The sequence below is a fragment of the Pseudoliparis swirei genome, chromosome 12, assembly GCF_029220125.1.
Source record: "Pseudoliparis swirei isolate HS2019 ecotype Mariana Trench chromosome 12, NWPU_hadal_v1, whole genome shotgun sequence".
In the NCBI taxonomy this organism is placed as follows: Eukaryota; Metazoa; Chordata; class Actinopteri; order Perciformes; family Liparidae; genus Pseudoliparis; species Pseudoliparis swirei.
In genome coordinates this window covers 17,215,357-17,227,846 of record NC_079399.1, presented here as the reverse complement: position 1 = coordinate 17,227,846, position 12,490 = coordinate 17,215,357, and the positions used below count along the sequence as shown (strand labels likewise).

Below are 12,490 nucleotides of genomic sequence, written 5' to 3'. Positions count from 1 at the left end.
ACAATTCTATGTGTGATACTGTACCGCCAGCAGGTCCATATTCAGAGTTTAAATCAGAATTTTCAGAGTTTATATCAAGTTTAGTTCTTAAAACTGATAAAGTTATTATTGTAGAAGATTTTAATATTCATGTGGATGTTGATAATGATTGCCTTAGTGGTGGATTCATCTCATTGTTGGACTCGATCGGCTTCTGTCAGAGAGTACAGAAACCCACTGACTGCTTTGGCCATACCCTTGATCTTGTTCTTACATATGGCGTTGACATTGAGCATTTGAAGGTCTTCCCACAAAATATCCTGTTCTGTCAGACCACACCCACATAGCAAACTGACTCTCCCCAAATCCGCCGTAGACTCCGGGAAGGCTCCGCAAAACGGGTCCGGATCGGCGGCTAAATGCACACCGCGCCGGATCCGGAACAGATGCGCGCTGCGTAATATTGGCGGATACGGGGCGGATCCGCCCCGTATCCGCCAATATTACGCAGATATTCATAAAATATTGACCCTTCCATAAAGCGGCTCATTTGGCCCAGATCAAGCTAACAAATATGCATCAATGCAACAACAACAAAATACAAACGTAAATAATGTCAAACAGTTTTTTATTTGAAAGGACAAAATTATATACACACACATTTAAAAAAGATATATTTTAAGTCTGTTCAGTGTGGGGGACGTCTACAGTAGCACGCCTCCTGGAGCTACCCCGGTCTGCTGCCAGGTTGAACCACCGAATGGCGTGCTTAAGAACCTGGTCGTCAGTGGACGCATGTGTTGAGTGATTCTTTCTGACAGCATCTGTAATCACACAAGCAGATACAAAATCACATGAATACTCAGTGCAACATAAATCAGACATGCAGTCTAAAATCTAGTGGCTGTCTGGCACTTAAAGTGTGCTATGCTAAATATAGTCAAGTCAAGTCAAGTCTTTTATTGTCAGATACACAGAATGACACAGGGTCAGACTGGGCACTGAAATTCTTAGGACAAGGCACCACACAACAACTATCAATAGCCGAACATAATATAACATGACATACACACTGTACAAGAACTCTGAACATAATACTAACATGTAATACACATAATAACTAAACTACAGACAAATGGGAGTAGCAGGTAGTGAAAGCAGGTAGTGCAATAGAAAGTGTAAGTGTAAGTACAAGGCTGAAAGTGACAGTGTATGTAAAGTGACGAGTGTAAAGTGTCGATCGTGTGTCAGTGTCCATTTAGCAGCCTGATGGCTCTCGGGAAGAAACTGTTCTCCAGTCTCTGTGTGCGAGACCGGATACTACGGTACCGCCTTCCAGAAGGCAGCGGGGTGAACAGGCTGAAGGCTGGATGATGGCAGTCCTTTAGGATCCTGCCAGTCTTCCTGAGGCATCGTGTACGGTATGTGTCCTGCAGGGCTGGGAGCTCCCTACCGATGATGAACTCTGCAGTCCTGACCACACTACATAGGGCCTTGCGGTCCTTGGCTGTGCAGCTCCCATACCACACTGTGATGCACCCAGTCAGGATGCTTTCTATTGTGCATCTGTAGAAATTGGTGAGGATGACTGAATCCATGCCAAACTTCTTCAGTCTCCTCAGGAAGAAGAGGCGCTTCCGGGCCGCTTTGACCACCTTGTCTGTGTGAGCAGACCAGGTGAGGTCGTTGCTGATGTTGACCCCGAGGAACCTGAAGCAGCTGACCATCTCCACTCCATAGAGCTAATATATCATATAACTATTATGTAAAGGTATAGTTGAGTAACATTCACCTAAATAGAGAATAAAGTTGCAATTCAAACATTTTATTTAGAAACATGGTTATTCGTAAGTTTGAACACAAAGACCTCCGGTGAAATCAAATTGTTTTCATTATATATGAGTTACTTACGAGGAGCAAAGTCTTGGACGTCATTAGATTGAAAGATTTTTCCATTAATCCTTTCCAATTTATGGACTTGCCAACATCATCAGTGAACATGCGTAGGATGTTCCACGTTGCACGTTTTACATCATGTCCTCCGATTGCTCCCAGGAGGAAATCTAAAATGGATAGAAAAGTACTATTAATATTTGATATTGTTTTAAAAACATTACCATCAAACAGGGTATTATCTAGTGTTAATGACATACAATAGATTTTAATGAGATTCTTAACCTGATTCTTGTGCCTTGTAGGTCATTTTGACCGAAATCAATATTACACCCTCCCCGCCTTAGGATTAATTTGACCCCATTCAATGTTTAATGTCGGTGTTCTTCGGTAGTCAACAAACAAACATAAAGTGCCTCACACTTAAACTTGGAAAACAATATTAATTCAAATAATTTTCTGGAGGTTTTAATTGCTGGCGTCAAATTGAACCCAAAGGGTAAAATATGTTAGTAAATATAAAGGTAACAGGAGGGTGAAACATTGAATCGGGTCAAAATGACCCAAAGGCGGGGAGGGTGTAATATTGATTCGGGTCAAAATGACCCTAAGGCAACACAAGGGTTAAAAAAACAACAACTCACCACTCTCCTTCATTATAGCGTTGGCTGGATCTTTGAGCTGTTGCTCGTAAAAAAGGGAAAAAGGTAACGATTAAGAGATTTTACATCAAATATGGAAACATCAAGTGTTATACAACTCCATTAATCCAATCGTAATGATCATATTCACTTGGATTCAATGTGACAGTGTGTATTGCATGTCTCGTATCCAATTTACCATCGTTAACATTGTAAAAAGTGAAATGATTAAAAAGGTTCAATTTGAATCCCATAGCCGTTTGAGTTGTTGCTCACCACAGCAGGCAATGGCGTCTGAACCACACCTCGCCCCTCGCCAGGTTGGTGTGTACCTGGCTTGTTCGCTGTCCTGCTGGTGATGAAGTCCGTGGTGGAGGAAGGGCAATAGTTGGAAGAGGGGCAAATATTATTTGTCATACTATAACATTGAATGACAGACACTTTATTTTATTAAGGTAAAAGAGTTCTAAAGAATAAAATGTATACACATTTACTCACACAGGCATTGGATTTCTCCTTTTAGGAATTGCCTCCTCTTCTGAATGGAGATCGGATGTGTCACAGGACATACTTTTTTAACCATCGCCTTGCCACCAAGTAATCATCTAAAAATTAAGTCAAAACACAATGAAAAAGTACAGAATTATGACCAGAACAATGTGATTAAAATGTTGTTTTCCCCCCCATATGTAACATAAGGTAAATTATTTTTTATATTTGTTTAATCTGCTAATTATTAGAATATTAATATAATTAGCATACCACATGATCTAATTATTCTTACATCATGTGTCTGCCAGTCAGGTTGAGGTTCTTCGGCACCTCGGACAGCCTTGTCCACCCTTTCGTCCCTCGGGTAATTTGGCCAAACGCAGAAACTACCACCGTACCAGCTTTGTGGCACGACTGCTACTGTAAAAAAATGTGTGCTTACCTGAATTGTAGAGATCGATCCTGATGAACACTTCTGTAAAACTGAGGATGACATTGCAAATTGTAAATTAAGTGTTGAGAATTCAATACATGGCGAATTAAATAAAAACAGGTTTGTGCTGGCCATCTTTATTAGCTCATGAGCAGCCTCCTCGTTTTAGCTCATGAGCTAGCACTCCTCGTTATTAGCTTGCGAGCTAGCGCCTCATTATTAGCTCATGAGCTAGCGCCTCGTTATTAGCTCATGAGCTAGCACTCGTTATTAGCTTGTGAGCTAGCGCTTCGTTATTAGCTCGCGAGCTAACGCTAGCTCCTCGTTATTGCCCAGCTTCCATCGCGCACCCTTGTATACTTAAGCTCCAACCTTGGGTGCGCTGAATTTTCAGTGGTTATAACTACTTGCTGCAGAAGATATAGCTAACCCTAACCGAGATAGTTCGAAAACTAGCCATAATTCGACAGTAGCAACACAATTCAACACTTACCTAAGTAGTACGTCTGGCGCGAAGAGCTGCAGGTTTGAAAATACCAGTTTGGAAAGTCGAGGCGCAGAAGTAGGAGGAGCACGATTTGGAACATCCGCCTGGGGCAAAGTTAACACCGCTGCGTGATCCAGATGCTGTTTGATCCGGATCCGGATGCGGGCGGATCCGGATCACATGAGCAAACCGAGTGCGACAGTAGGGCGGATCTAGCGACCTGAGGGCGGATCCGCCCCGGAATCGGCTGCTATCTGGGCAACCTCATAACTTTTGAGTTTATACTACCGGAGTATACACCGTTAGTCAAAAGTTTCTACACTAGACAGAAGTGCTTCCTTCTGCATTTGATTCAATACCACGTCTCAATATAACGGAGGACTCCTGGTCTAACTTGATTGATAATAATAATAATAATAATAATAATAATTTATTTAATATAGCGCTTCTCTAGACACTCGAAGTATTGTTGATAGTGCCACAGTCTCACTGAGAATGACACTGGACTCGATAGCCCCTCTGAAGAAGAAGATAGTGAGGCAGAGGAGGTTTGCTCCCTCATATAACCCTCAGACCTGAAAACTAAAGCAAAGATCACGAAGCTTGAAAGAATTGCACGGTGGCTCAGTGGTTAGCACTGTCGCCTCACAGCAAGAAGGCCCTGGGTTCGAATCCCGGTCGTTCCAGGTCCTTTCTGTGTGGAGTTTGCATGTTCTCCTCGTGTCTGCATGGGTTTACTCCGGGTACTCCGGTTAACCCCCACCATCATAAAGACATGCACCTGCAGCCTCACCCCGGTCGTATGGATGTGAATGAATGTTGGTGGTGGTCGGAGGGGCCGTAGGCGCTGATTGGCTGCCACGCTTCCATCAGTCTGCCCCAGGGCACCTGTGGCTACTGATGAAGCTTACCACCACTGGTATGACTACTGGACTCTGAAAGCGACTTCGTGTGACTTGAGAATTATTATTATATGGCATTATATTTCAACTAATCTGGAAGAATCCCGCTTAGTTTGGCGAGATAGTCTTAAAATATATAAGAAGGCCCTCCGTAATGCCAGAGCAGCCTCTTACGCATCAGTAATAGAGAAGAAAAAAAAGAACCCCAGGTTTCTCTTCAGCACTGTAGCCAGGCTGACAGTCACAGCTCTGTGGAGCTGTGCATTCCTATAGACCTCAGTGGTAATGACTTTATGAACTTCTTTAATGAAAAGATTCTATTAGAGGCAAGATTAATTATCTCTTGCCCTTAACCAGTGCCAATCTGTCCTCAAGTGGAATGGCCTTGGAAACCGTTGTATGCTTTGGTGTATATTTGGATGGCTTTTCTCCCATCAACCTTGACCAACTTTCAACGGTTTCTACTTCTAAACCGTCTACCTGTCTCTTGGACCCCATCCCGACGAGGCTGCTTAAAGACGTTCCGTCTTTAATTGGCAGCTCTCTATTAGATATTATTAATGTGTCTTTGCTAACAGGCCATGTACCACATTTCTTCAAAATAGCTGCAATTAAACCTCTCCTGAAGAAACCACCTCTGGATCCAGAGGTGTTGGCCAACTTCAGACCGATCTCTAACGTCCCCTTCCTCTCCAAGATCCTTGAGAAAGTGGTCGCAAATCAGTTATGTGATTTTCTACATCATAATAGTATAGAGGAGTTTGTCAGGATTTAGAAAACGCCATAGCACCGAGACAGCACTGGTGAAAATGACCTAATGGCATAAGATGAAGGACTCATCTCTGTACTCTTCTTGTTAGACCTTAGTGCTGCATTTGACACTTGACCATGACATCCTCTACAGAGACGTGATCAGTCGATTGGCATTTCAGGCACCGCACTAAGTTAGTTTAAATCCTATTTATCAGATCGATCAGTTTGTATTTGTAAACAATGAAGCCTCGATGACCACCAATGTTAGTCACGGAGTTCCTCAAGGTTCTGTGTTTGGACCAATTTTATTTACCTTATATATGCTTCCTTTGGGCAATATTATCAGGAAACTCCAAAAACTTTCATTTTTATGCAAATGTTACAAATTATATCTATCGATCAAAGCAGAGGAGTCCAACCAGCTCACTAAAATTCAAGCATGTCTTAAAGACATACAAACATGGATGACCTGCAACGTATTGATGTTAAACTTTGACAAAATTGAAGTAATTTTACTCGGCCCTGAGCACATCAGAGATCAATTATCTGGTGATGTGGTTCCTGTAGATGGCATTGCCCTGGCTTTAGCTCAGTGGCTTTAGCTCAGTTTGGGTGGCTTTAGCTCAGTGGGGTAAGAGGGCCGTCCTGCAACCGCAGGGTTGTGGGTTCGATCCCCGCTCTCCCCATTAGTTGCAAGTCGAAGTGTCCTTGAGCAAGGCACTGAACCCCCAGTTGCTTCCCGGGCGCTTCATCGCAGCCCACTGCTCCTTAATAACTAAGGATGGGTTAAATGCAGAGAACTAATTTCCCCTTGGGGATTAATAAAAGTGTATATTCTATCCAACACCACTAAAGAATCTCGGCGTTATCTTGGTTCGGGACTTGTCCTTTCACTCCCACGTGAAGCAAATCTCAAGGACTGCATTCTTTCATCTACATTATTTCAAAAATCAGGCAGATCTTCTCAAAAAGATGCAGAAAAATTGGTTCACGCGTTCGTTACTTCTAGACTGGATTACTGCAACTCCTTATTATCAGGCTGCTTTTCTAAGTCTCTTAGATCCCTCCAGTAGATCCAGAATGCTGCAACTTGTGTACTCGCTAAAACTAAGAAAAGAGATCACATTACTCCTGTACTAGCTTCTCTCCACTGGCTCCCTGTAAAATCAAGAATCACATTTAAAATTATTCTCCTCACCTACAAAGCCTTGATTGGGGATGCTCCATCATATCTTGAGGAGCTTGTAGTACCATATTGCCCCACTAGAGAGCTGCGCTCACTAAATGCGGGGTGAATTGTAGTTCCTAGAGTCTTAAGAAGTAGGATGGGAGCCAGAGCCTTCAGTTATCAAGCGCCTCTTGTTTGGAACCAGCTTCCACTTTCAGTCCAGGAGGCAGACAGTCACCTCATTTAAGAGTGGACTTAAGACTTTCCTCTTTGACAAAGCTTATAGTTAGGGCCAAATCAGGTTCACCTGGTCCAACCCTTTGATATGCTGCTATAGGCCAATACACTGCTGGGGGATGTTTTAGGATACACCGAGCACCTCACTCCTGTTTTCTCTCTACTTATTGATGAATTTTCATCTCTATTGCACATAACTAACTTTATGCCCTCTTTAAGTGATACTTTCTGCAGCCCTCGGGTCTACAGTCAGAGCTGAGACTCTCAAAGCTGCTTCTACATGCTCGGTTGAGCCGAGGAAAAAAGGAACATCTAACCAGATGACCCGAGGGGTCCAGATCATTTGTAATGTACAAATGTAAACAAATGCAAATTAATTTAGGCCCGAGACCATTTAGTAATTTTATAGGAGCGTCCAGAACCATCAGGTCTAGTGTGATGCAGTTAGTTCAGCAGCTACAGGTGGCTAGAAACAACAAACGAGGTAGATTATTTGCATTTTATTAAATCTCACAATGCAGGTCAGTAAATGAAGCTCATTGGGGTTACATCCGATCATCTGGAAGAAATAAAGTACTTTTAGCATTAACAGCATGAGAAAAAAATTACACACAAGTCCTAAAAGGAAGAGAATCTCTTGTATTGTTGGGACACTCCCGTCTACCATGACCGACACTATACAGAGCTATGAGTCGACAGTGGAGTGAAGAACTTACCACAGTGGTAGAGTTTGTTCAGTCTCTTGATGTCCAGATCGCTGAGATGTGTTCGCTGACCCATGTCCGACCCACTCTGCTTGGGCACCACAGTCTGACTCCCATCTTGACTGAAGAAATACCTGCAATAAAACCAACTTGCTGTTAAACATAGCCAAAGCAACTTGATCTATAATAATTATCCAAAAAGAATACAAGCCAAAAACATGATTATTGTATGTAGATGCCATGCATCATTAGAAGGGTCCAACTAAATGAGGCAATGACTTACGGCCCATAGTGCATGATGGAGTTGATGTCATACGGCAGGTTCTGAGTGTTTCCCTGTTGCACCTTGAAGTTTGATTCTTTCCCTTTAAAGCAGAAATGACCAATTCATTTAGTCTTGTTCAGTCACAATCATACAGTAGCTTTGTCCGAAGGTTTCATACCAATCTTCTACATTTCAATGCACATTTTCATAGTCTAAAGAACTGATTGTGAAGCCTTTAATAAAAATAAAGTGGATAAAATGCACACCCAGACAAATTACAAATTTGAGGACGCGTCCCACCTGGCACGATGCTCTCCCACTGCACCATGATGTGCTCGTCCCGGTCTTCGCGGGTGTGTTCGTGGTGCAGACCCAGAGCGTGAATGAGCTCATGGCAGAGGTTCCCCACTCTACACTTGCTGCTGTAATACAGCGGCTGTTCTCCTCCTTGACAACCGACGAAGGAGGCGCAGCTGGAGAGAGACAGAAGCCGGCGGGGCGAGAGACGAGTTACAGTACCACCAAAAAGCCTTCTTCAGGCGAGCACCACTATTGACATTAAACATCATCTTCTCACCAGCCATACGCCTCAATGTTTGTAGGATGTGATCTACCTGCTAATGTCCACTTCAACATAAGGGAGGAGAGTTTAATCTATGAAGTTCAGCAGCATCTTCCCATGAATAGTGTCCTCATTAGACACATTACAGTTAGTGGAACTATACTAGCATTCACTACTGAAGACCAACTGCTTGTGTACAGGGACAAGTCAATCAGACTCATAACATGGTCCAAGAGATGTGATCACACCAATTCCATTTAACCTACTTGCAGTACAATTATATTTCCAATTAAAAAAATACAGCTAAACTTATTTTTAAAGCAGAGTTGCTTTTACCATGACAACATGTAAGTGATGATATTCCCTCTGTGAATCAATTTTGCAATTTGAAAAGTGCATTTATGAATCCAGATCATTTTAAAAAGGGCATATGCATGCGCGTTTGGCAGCTTGGCTTAATACAATTGACAAAATATTCTTTGCGATATGGATGAACTCACCCTTTGCCATCTTCGATGTTGAGGACGTTGAACTCCGTGGTGTGCAGTACGAAGCGAATGCAGGAGACATCCGATATCATCTTGAAGGCAGCGAGGATGTTTTCCTTTCGGTCGGCTGTTGCGCGAGAGAAAAAAAAGTTATATTCTCTGCACTCTCATTGGTCAGATACGTTGAAGCAACAAAAACCCACCCAGCGCATCACTGATGGTGTACGGCATGATGGCGTCCGACCACACACTCTGTACAGCGTTCCTGTCCTCCTGGAACTTAAGATGGACATCACGACTAGTGTCACACAACTCGGGTTTTAGTGCATTAATGCGAATTTTAAAAAAAAGTGCATTTCCCCTCATGCTGGAGATATTCCTAAATTCTCCATCTTACCAGAGTCAACATATCTCCCTCTTCGACATTTTGATTGTCTTCAAGTTCTACGACACAATGAAAAACGTCACTGTTGAAAACAGTCGTTTCTAGAAGTAACTGTATTGTCGTTTGTAGAAGTAAATATATTTAACATATCAAGTCTACCTTCTGCACTGGTCTGCTGTTGCTCAAGCATTGAAGTCGCCGTACCTGCAGAAATCAGAGAATTTTAAATGACATCCTTTATAAAATAAATATAACTTCAAGAAAATGTATATAAATGTCACCGACCTGCCTGAGGACCAGTCCCATTCTGGGTGTGATTTACAGAGCCCATGTCAACTGAATGAAAAAATATATATAATCTGGTCATTTAAATCATTTTGTAATACATTTTGGCATGTAGGTTACATTGAGAGTAAAACATACAAAACTTGGCTGGCATCGTCACATTAAGCAGAGAAGTTACATTATCTGTTGAAAGAAAGTCAAATATTTATATATTAGTGTAGTAAATAAATGAATAAAGACCACATCAGTCTAGCAAACACACACCTGTGGCCTCCTGGGTTGGATGAACAGGCACACCACCAACAGCTGCAAGGAGAGGAATTGATAATGATTATCAGATCATCACAGCTAAGCACAATACAGAGTTTGAAGGCTTCAGTTCTTACCAGTGACCAAGCAGATGACAACCAGAAACCACATAGTGAAGCAGGACCTCAACAAAGACAGGAGCAGTGCACACTAAACGCCTCGGCCGAACCTTTATCTGGAGGAGACGTGATCCAGCGGGCTTGCTGAGCAGGTGTGATCACTTCACACTGATTATGAGACAGGTGTTTGTCGTGATACTCTTTCTTTCTGTTGTTGTGCTTATATTCTCAGCTGTTCAGGATTGATTCACAATTGGGCTAAAAACCGAAGTCAGTCCTGAAGTCTCAATAGTTCGGTGTGCAACGTTAATCCGTCCATTAAAACGTGGCTTCATCTCATTTTTCGAGGAGGTTGCTATATTGGTCCGTGTTACAGGCTGTTATATTGGTAAATTAACAGGCATTTTAGAGATGTGTTTGGCTCTCTGAAGCAGTTCCTGTCCAGCTAAAGACAGTACACAACATTTCACTCCTCACACATCCTGATTTCATTCAATTAAATTCTGTTTATTTTGGCTGCACTATCCCCAAGTTTTGATTGGCAACTTTGTTTGACATCTATTTCCTCTCAACCCATTATTATAAAATAAAAATATACTTTGACAGGTCTTGTGGAGCTGTTTTACTATGTTTTATGTTTTTTTTTAAATTAACGAATGTAAAGAAGGGCATTGGAAAAGAAAACATGTCCAGAGTCAAGAATGAATAAAGGATTAAACTCAGAGCAACTTAGAATTTAACTGAGAAGAAAACAGCTAAACATCCCAAACTGTTCTCCAGCTCGCCTTGAATAAGTGAAGCCGAGTGAGAGTTGTTGTAGTGGCCTATCATGGCCACAAGAGGGCGTCATGCGACACCTGAAGGCGCCATTCAGATGATTGTGTATTTCTGCCCCCGGTTGGTACAAGTTGGTAGGAAGCAGAATATTTCTCCCAAACTGAGGACTGACTCATGCACTCTACTAATTAAATTATAACTGAATGATATTGTTGTGTCGATGGTTACATAATTTTGCATTCAGGCAATACACACATAACTGGAAACGCAGCATACCTCTTCCCTTAAATGGGAAACACCTGAATTGACGCTTGGTCTCGTCATCAATAATGCTGCATTCAGGTGCCATGTTTTATAATAGAAAATGCCTCATCTTTAGATGGTGTAGTATAATTACATATAATTTATAACTATTTAAAGTGCCCATGTGATGGCCCCCAGATTATATGACTTAATGTCTTGCTCTTACTTGAAATAACATTTACTAATATATCAGAATTTTATACTATAAAGAGAAACAAAGTTATACTTGCGGTCCCTGAATCGCAGTGGCGGGCTGTGCATTTTCTACATCGGCCTATAATGCCGTCTAATGTAAGATATTAGTTCACCAGTGTTCCGGTGCGGGGCTTTTATTGCGAAGGAGGAGACAGAAAGAGAGGAGTTGTGGATTGTGAGTCGTATTCACATGACACTGCAACAAGTGAAATAAAATGTTACATGAAGCGCAAAACCTACAAGTACACGACTGCAGAGTGCAGATACACAAATACGCGCATGGCGGGATGCTGCGTCATTAATGGACAATGCTTGTAGTCCACACCACCGTAATAATCACAATGACAAGAACACAATTACAAGAACCAGTCACTTATATATAACAAAACAATCAGACAGAACTGTGGCACTAAAATGCCTCACACTCAATAGAATCAGAAATAACCATGGAGGGTTATAATTAGTGTTGTCACGAGATGTGCCGAGGCTTCGAAGCGTGTGTCGAGTAATGGAGGGGGCGTTTCCTCGAAGCGCGTATCGAGGCTTGCTTCATCTCTTTGTGTTTTTGCTCTCCTACAGACCAGGCTCCAAGAACCTCAAACCAGACGCCTTGTCCCGTCAGTTCCAGCCGGAGAGCTCCCCTCTTCATCCTGAAGGTATCCTCCATCCGGAGTGTGTTGTCGGTGCAGTAATCTGGGAGGTGGAGGACAGGGTAAAACGCTCCAACGCCGAACATCCTGCTCCCTTTGCTTGTCCGGTTAACCGGTTGTTTGTTCCTGCTCACCTCCGCCCGCAGGTGCTCCAGTGGGGTCACTCTTCTCGCCTTGCTTGCCATCCCGGGATCCGACGCACACTAGCAATGCTCAAGCAACGCTTGTGGTGGCCGTCCATGGAGGAGGACACCAAGGGATTTGTTGGTGCTTGCCAAGTCTGCGCTCAGCACAAGACCTCCCGCAAGGCTGCCTCTGGTCTCCTCCACCCTCTACCACTTCCGCATCGCCCATGGTCCCATATCGCATTGGATTTTGTAACCGGCCTACCCACCTCCAGTGGTAACACAGTTATTCTGACAGTCATTGATCGATTCTCCAAATCTGCCCGGCTTATCCCACTGACAAAATTGCCTACCGCCAAGGAAATGGGCGAGATTCTGTTACAGGAGGTGTTTCGTGT

General features: G+C 42.8%; 1 protein-coding gene and 1 long non-coding RNA gene across 2 annotated transcripts; both read right to left on the bottom strand.

Annotated features, from left to right (window-relative positions):
* Nucleotides 1–3,029: 3,029 nt before the first annotated feature.
* LOC130203052 (uncharacterized) lies at nt 3,030–4,105 on the bottom strand. The gene is made up of 3 exons (XR_008833428.1): nt 3,932–4,105; nt 3,298–3,488; nt 3,030–3,118 (listed from the first exon to the last, which is right to left on the bottom strand). It is a non-coding gene; the product is annotated as an uncharacterized LOC130203052 (long non-coding RNA).
* Nucleotides 4,106–7,660: 3,555 nt separating this feature from the next.
* LOC130203037 (zinc metalloproteinase nas-4-like) lies at nt 7,661–9,582 on the bottom strand. Its single transcript, XM_056428933.1, has 7 exons — nt 9,549–9,582; nt 9,402–9,448; nt 9,208–9,283; nt 9,017–9,131; nt 8,255–8,427; nt 7,973–8,054; nt 7,661–7,823 (listed from the first exon to the last, which is right to left on the bottom strand). The coding sequence occupies exons 1-7, from the start codon at nt 9,577–9,579 to the stop codon at nt 7,661–7,663; spliced, it is 687 nt and encodes a 228-aa protein (XP_056284908.1). The 5' UTR covers nt 9,580–9,582.
* Between the last annotated feature and the right edge of the window lie 2,908 nt (nt 9,583–12,490).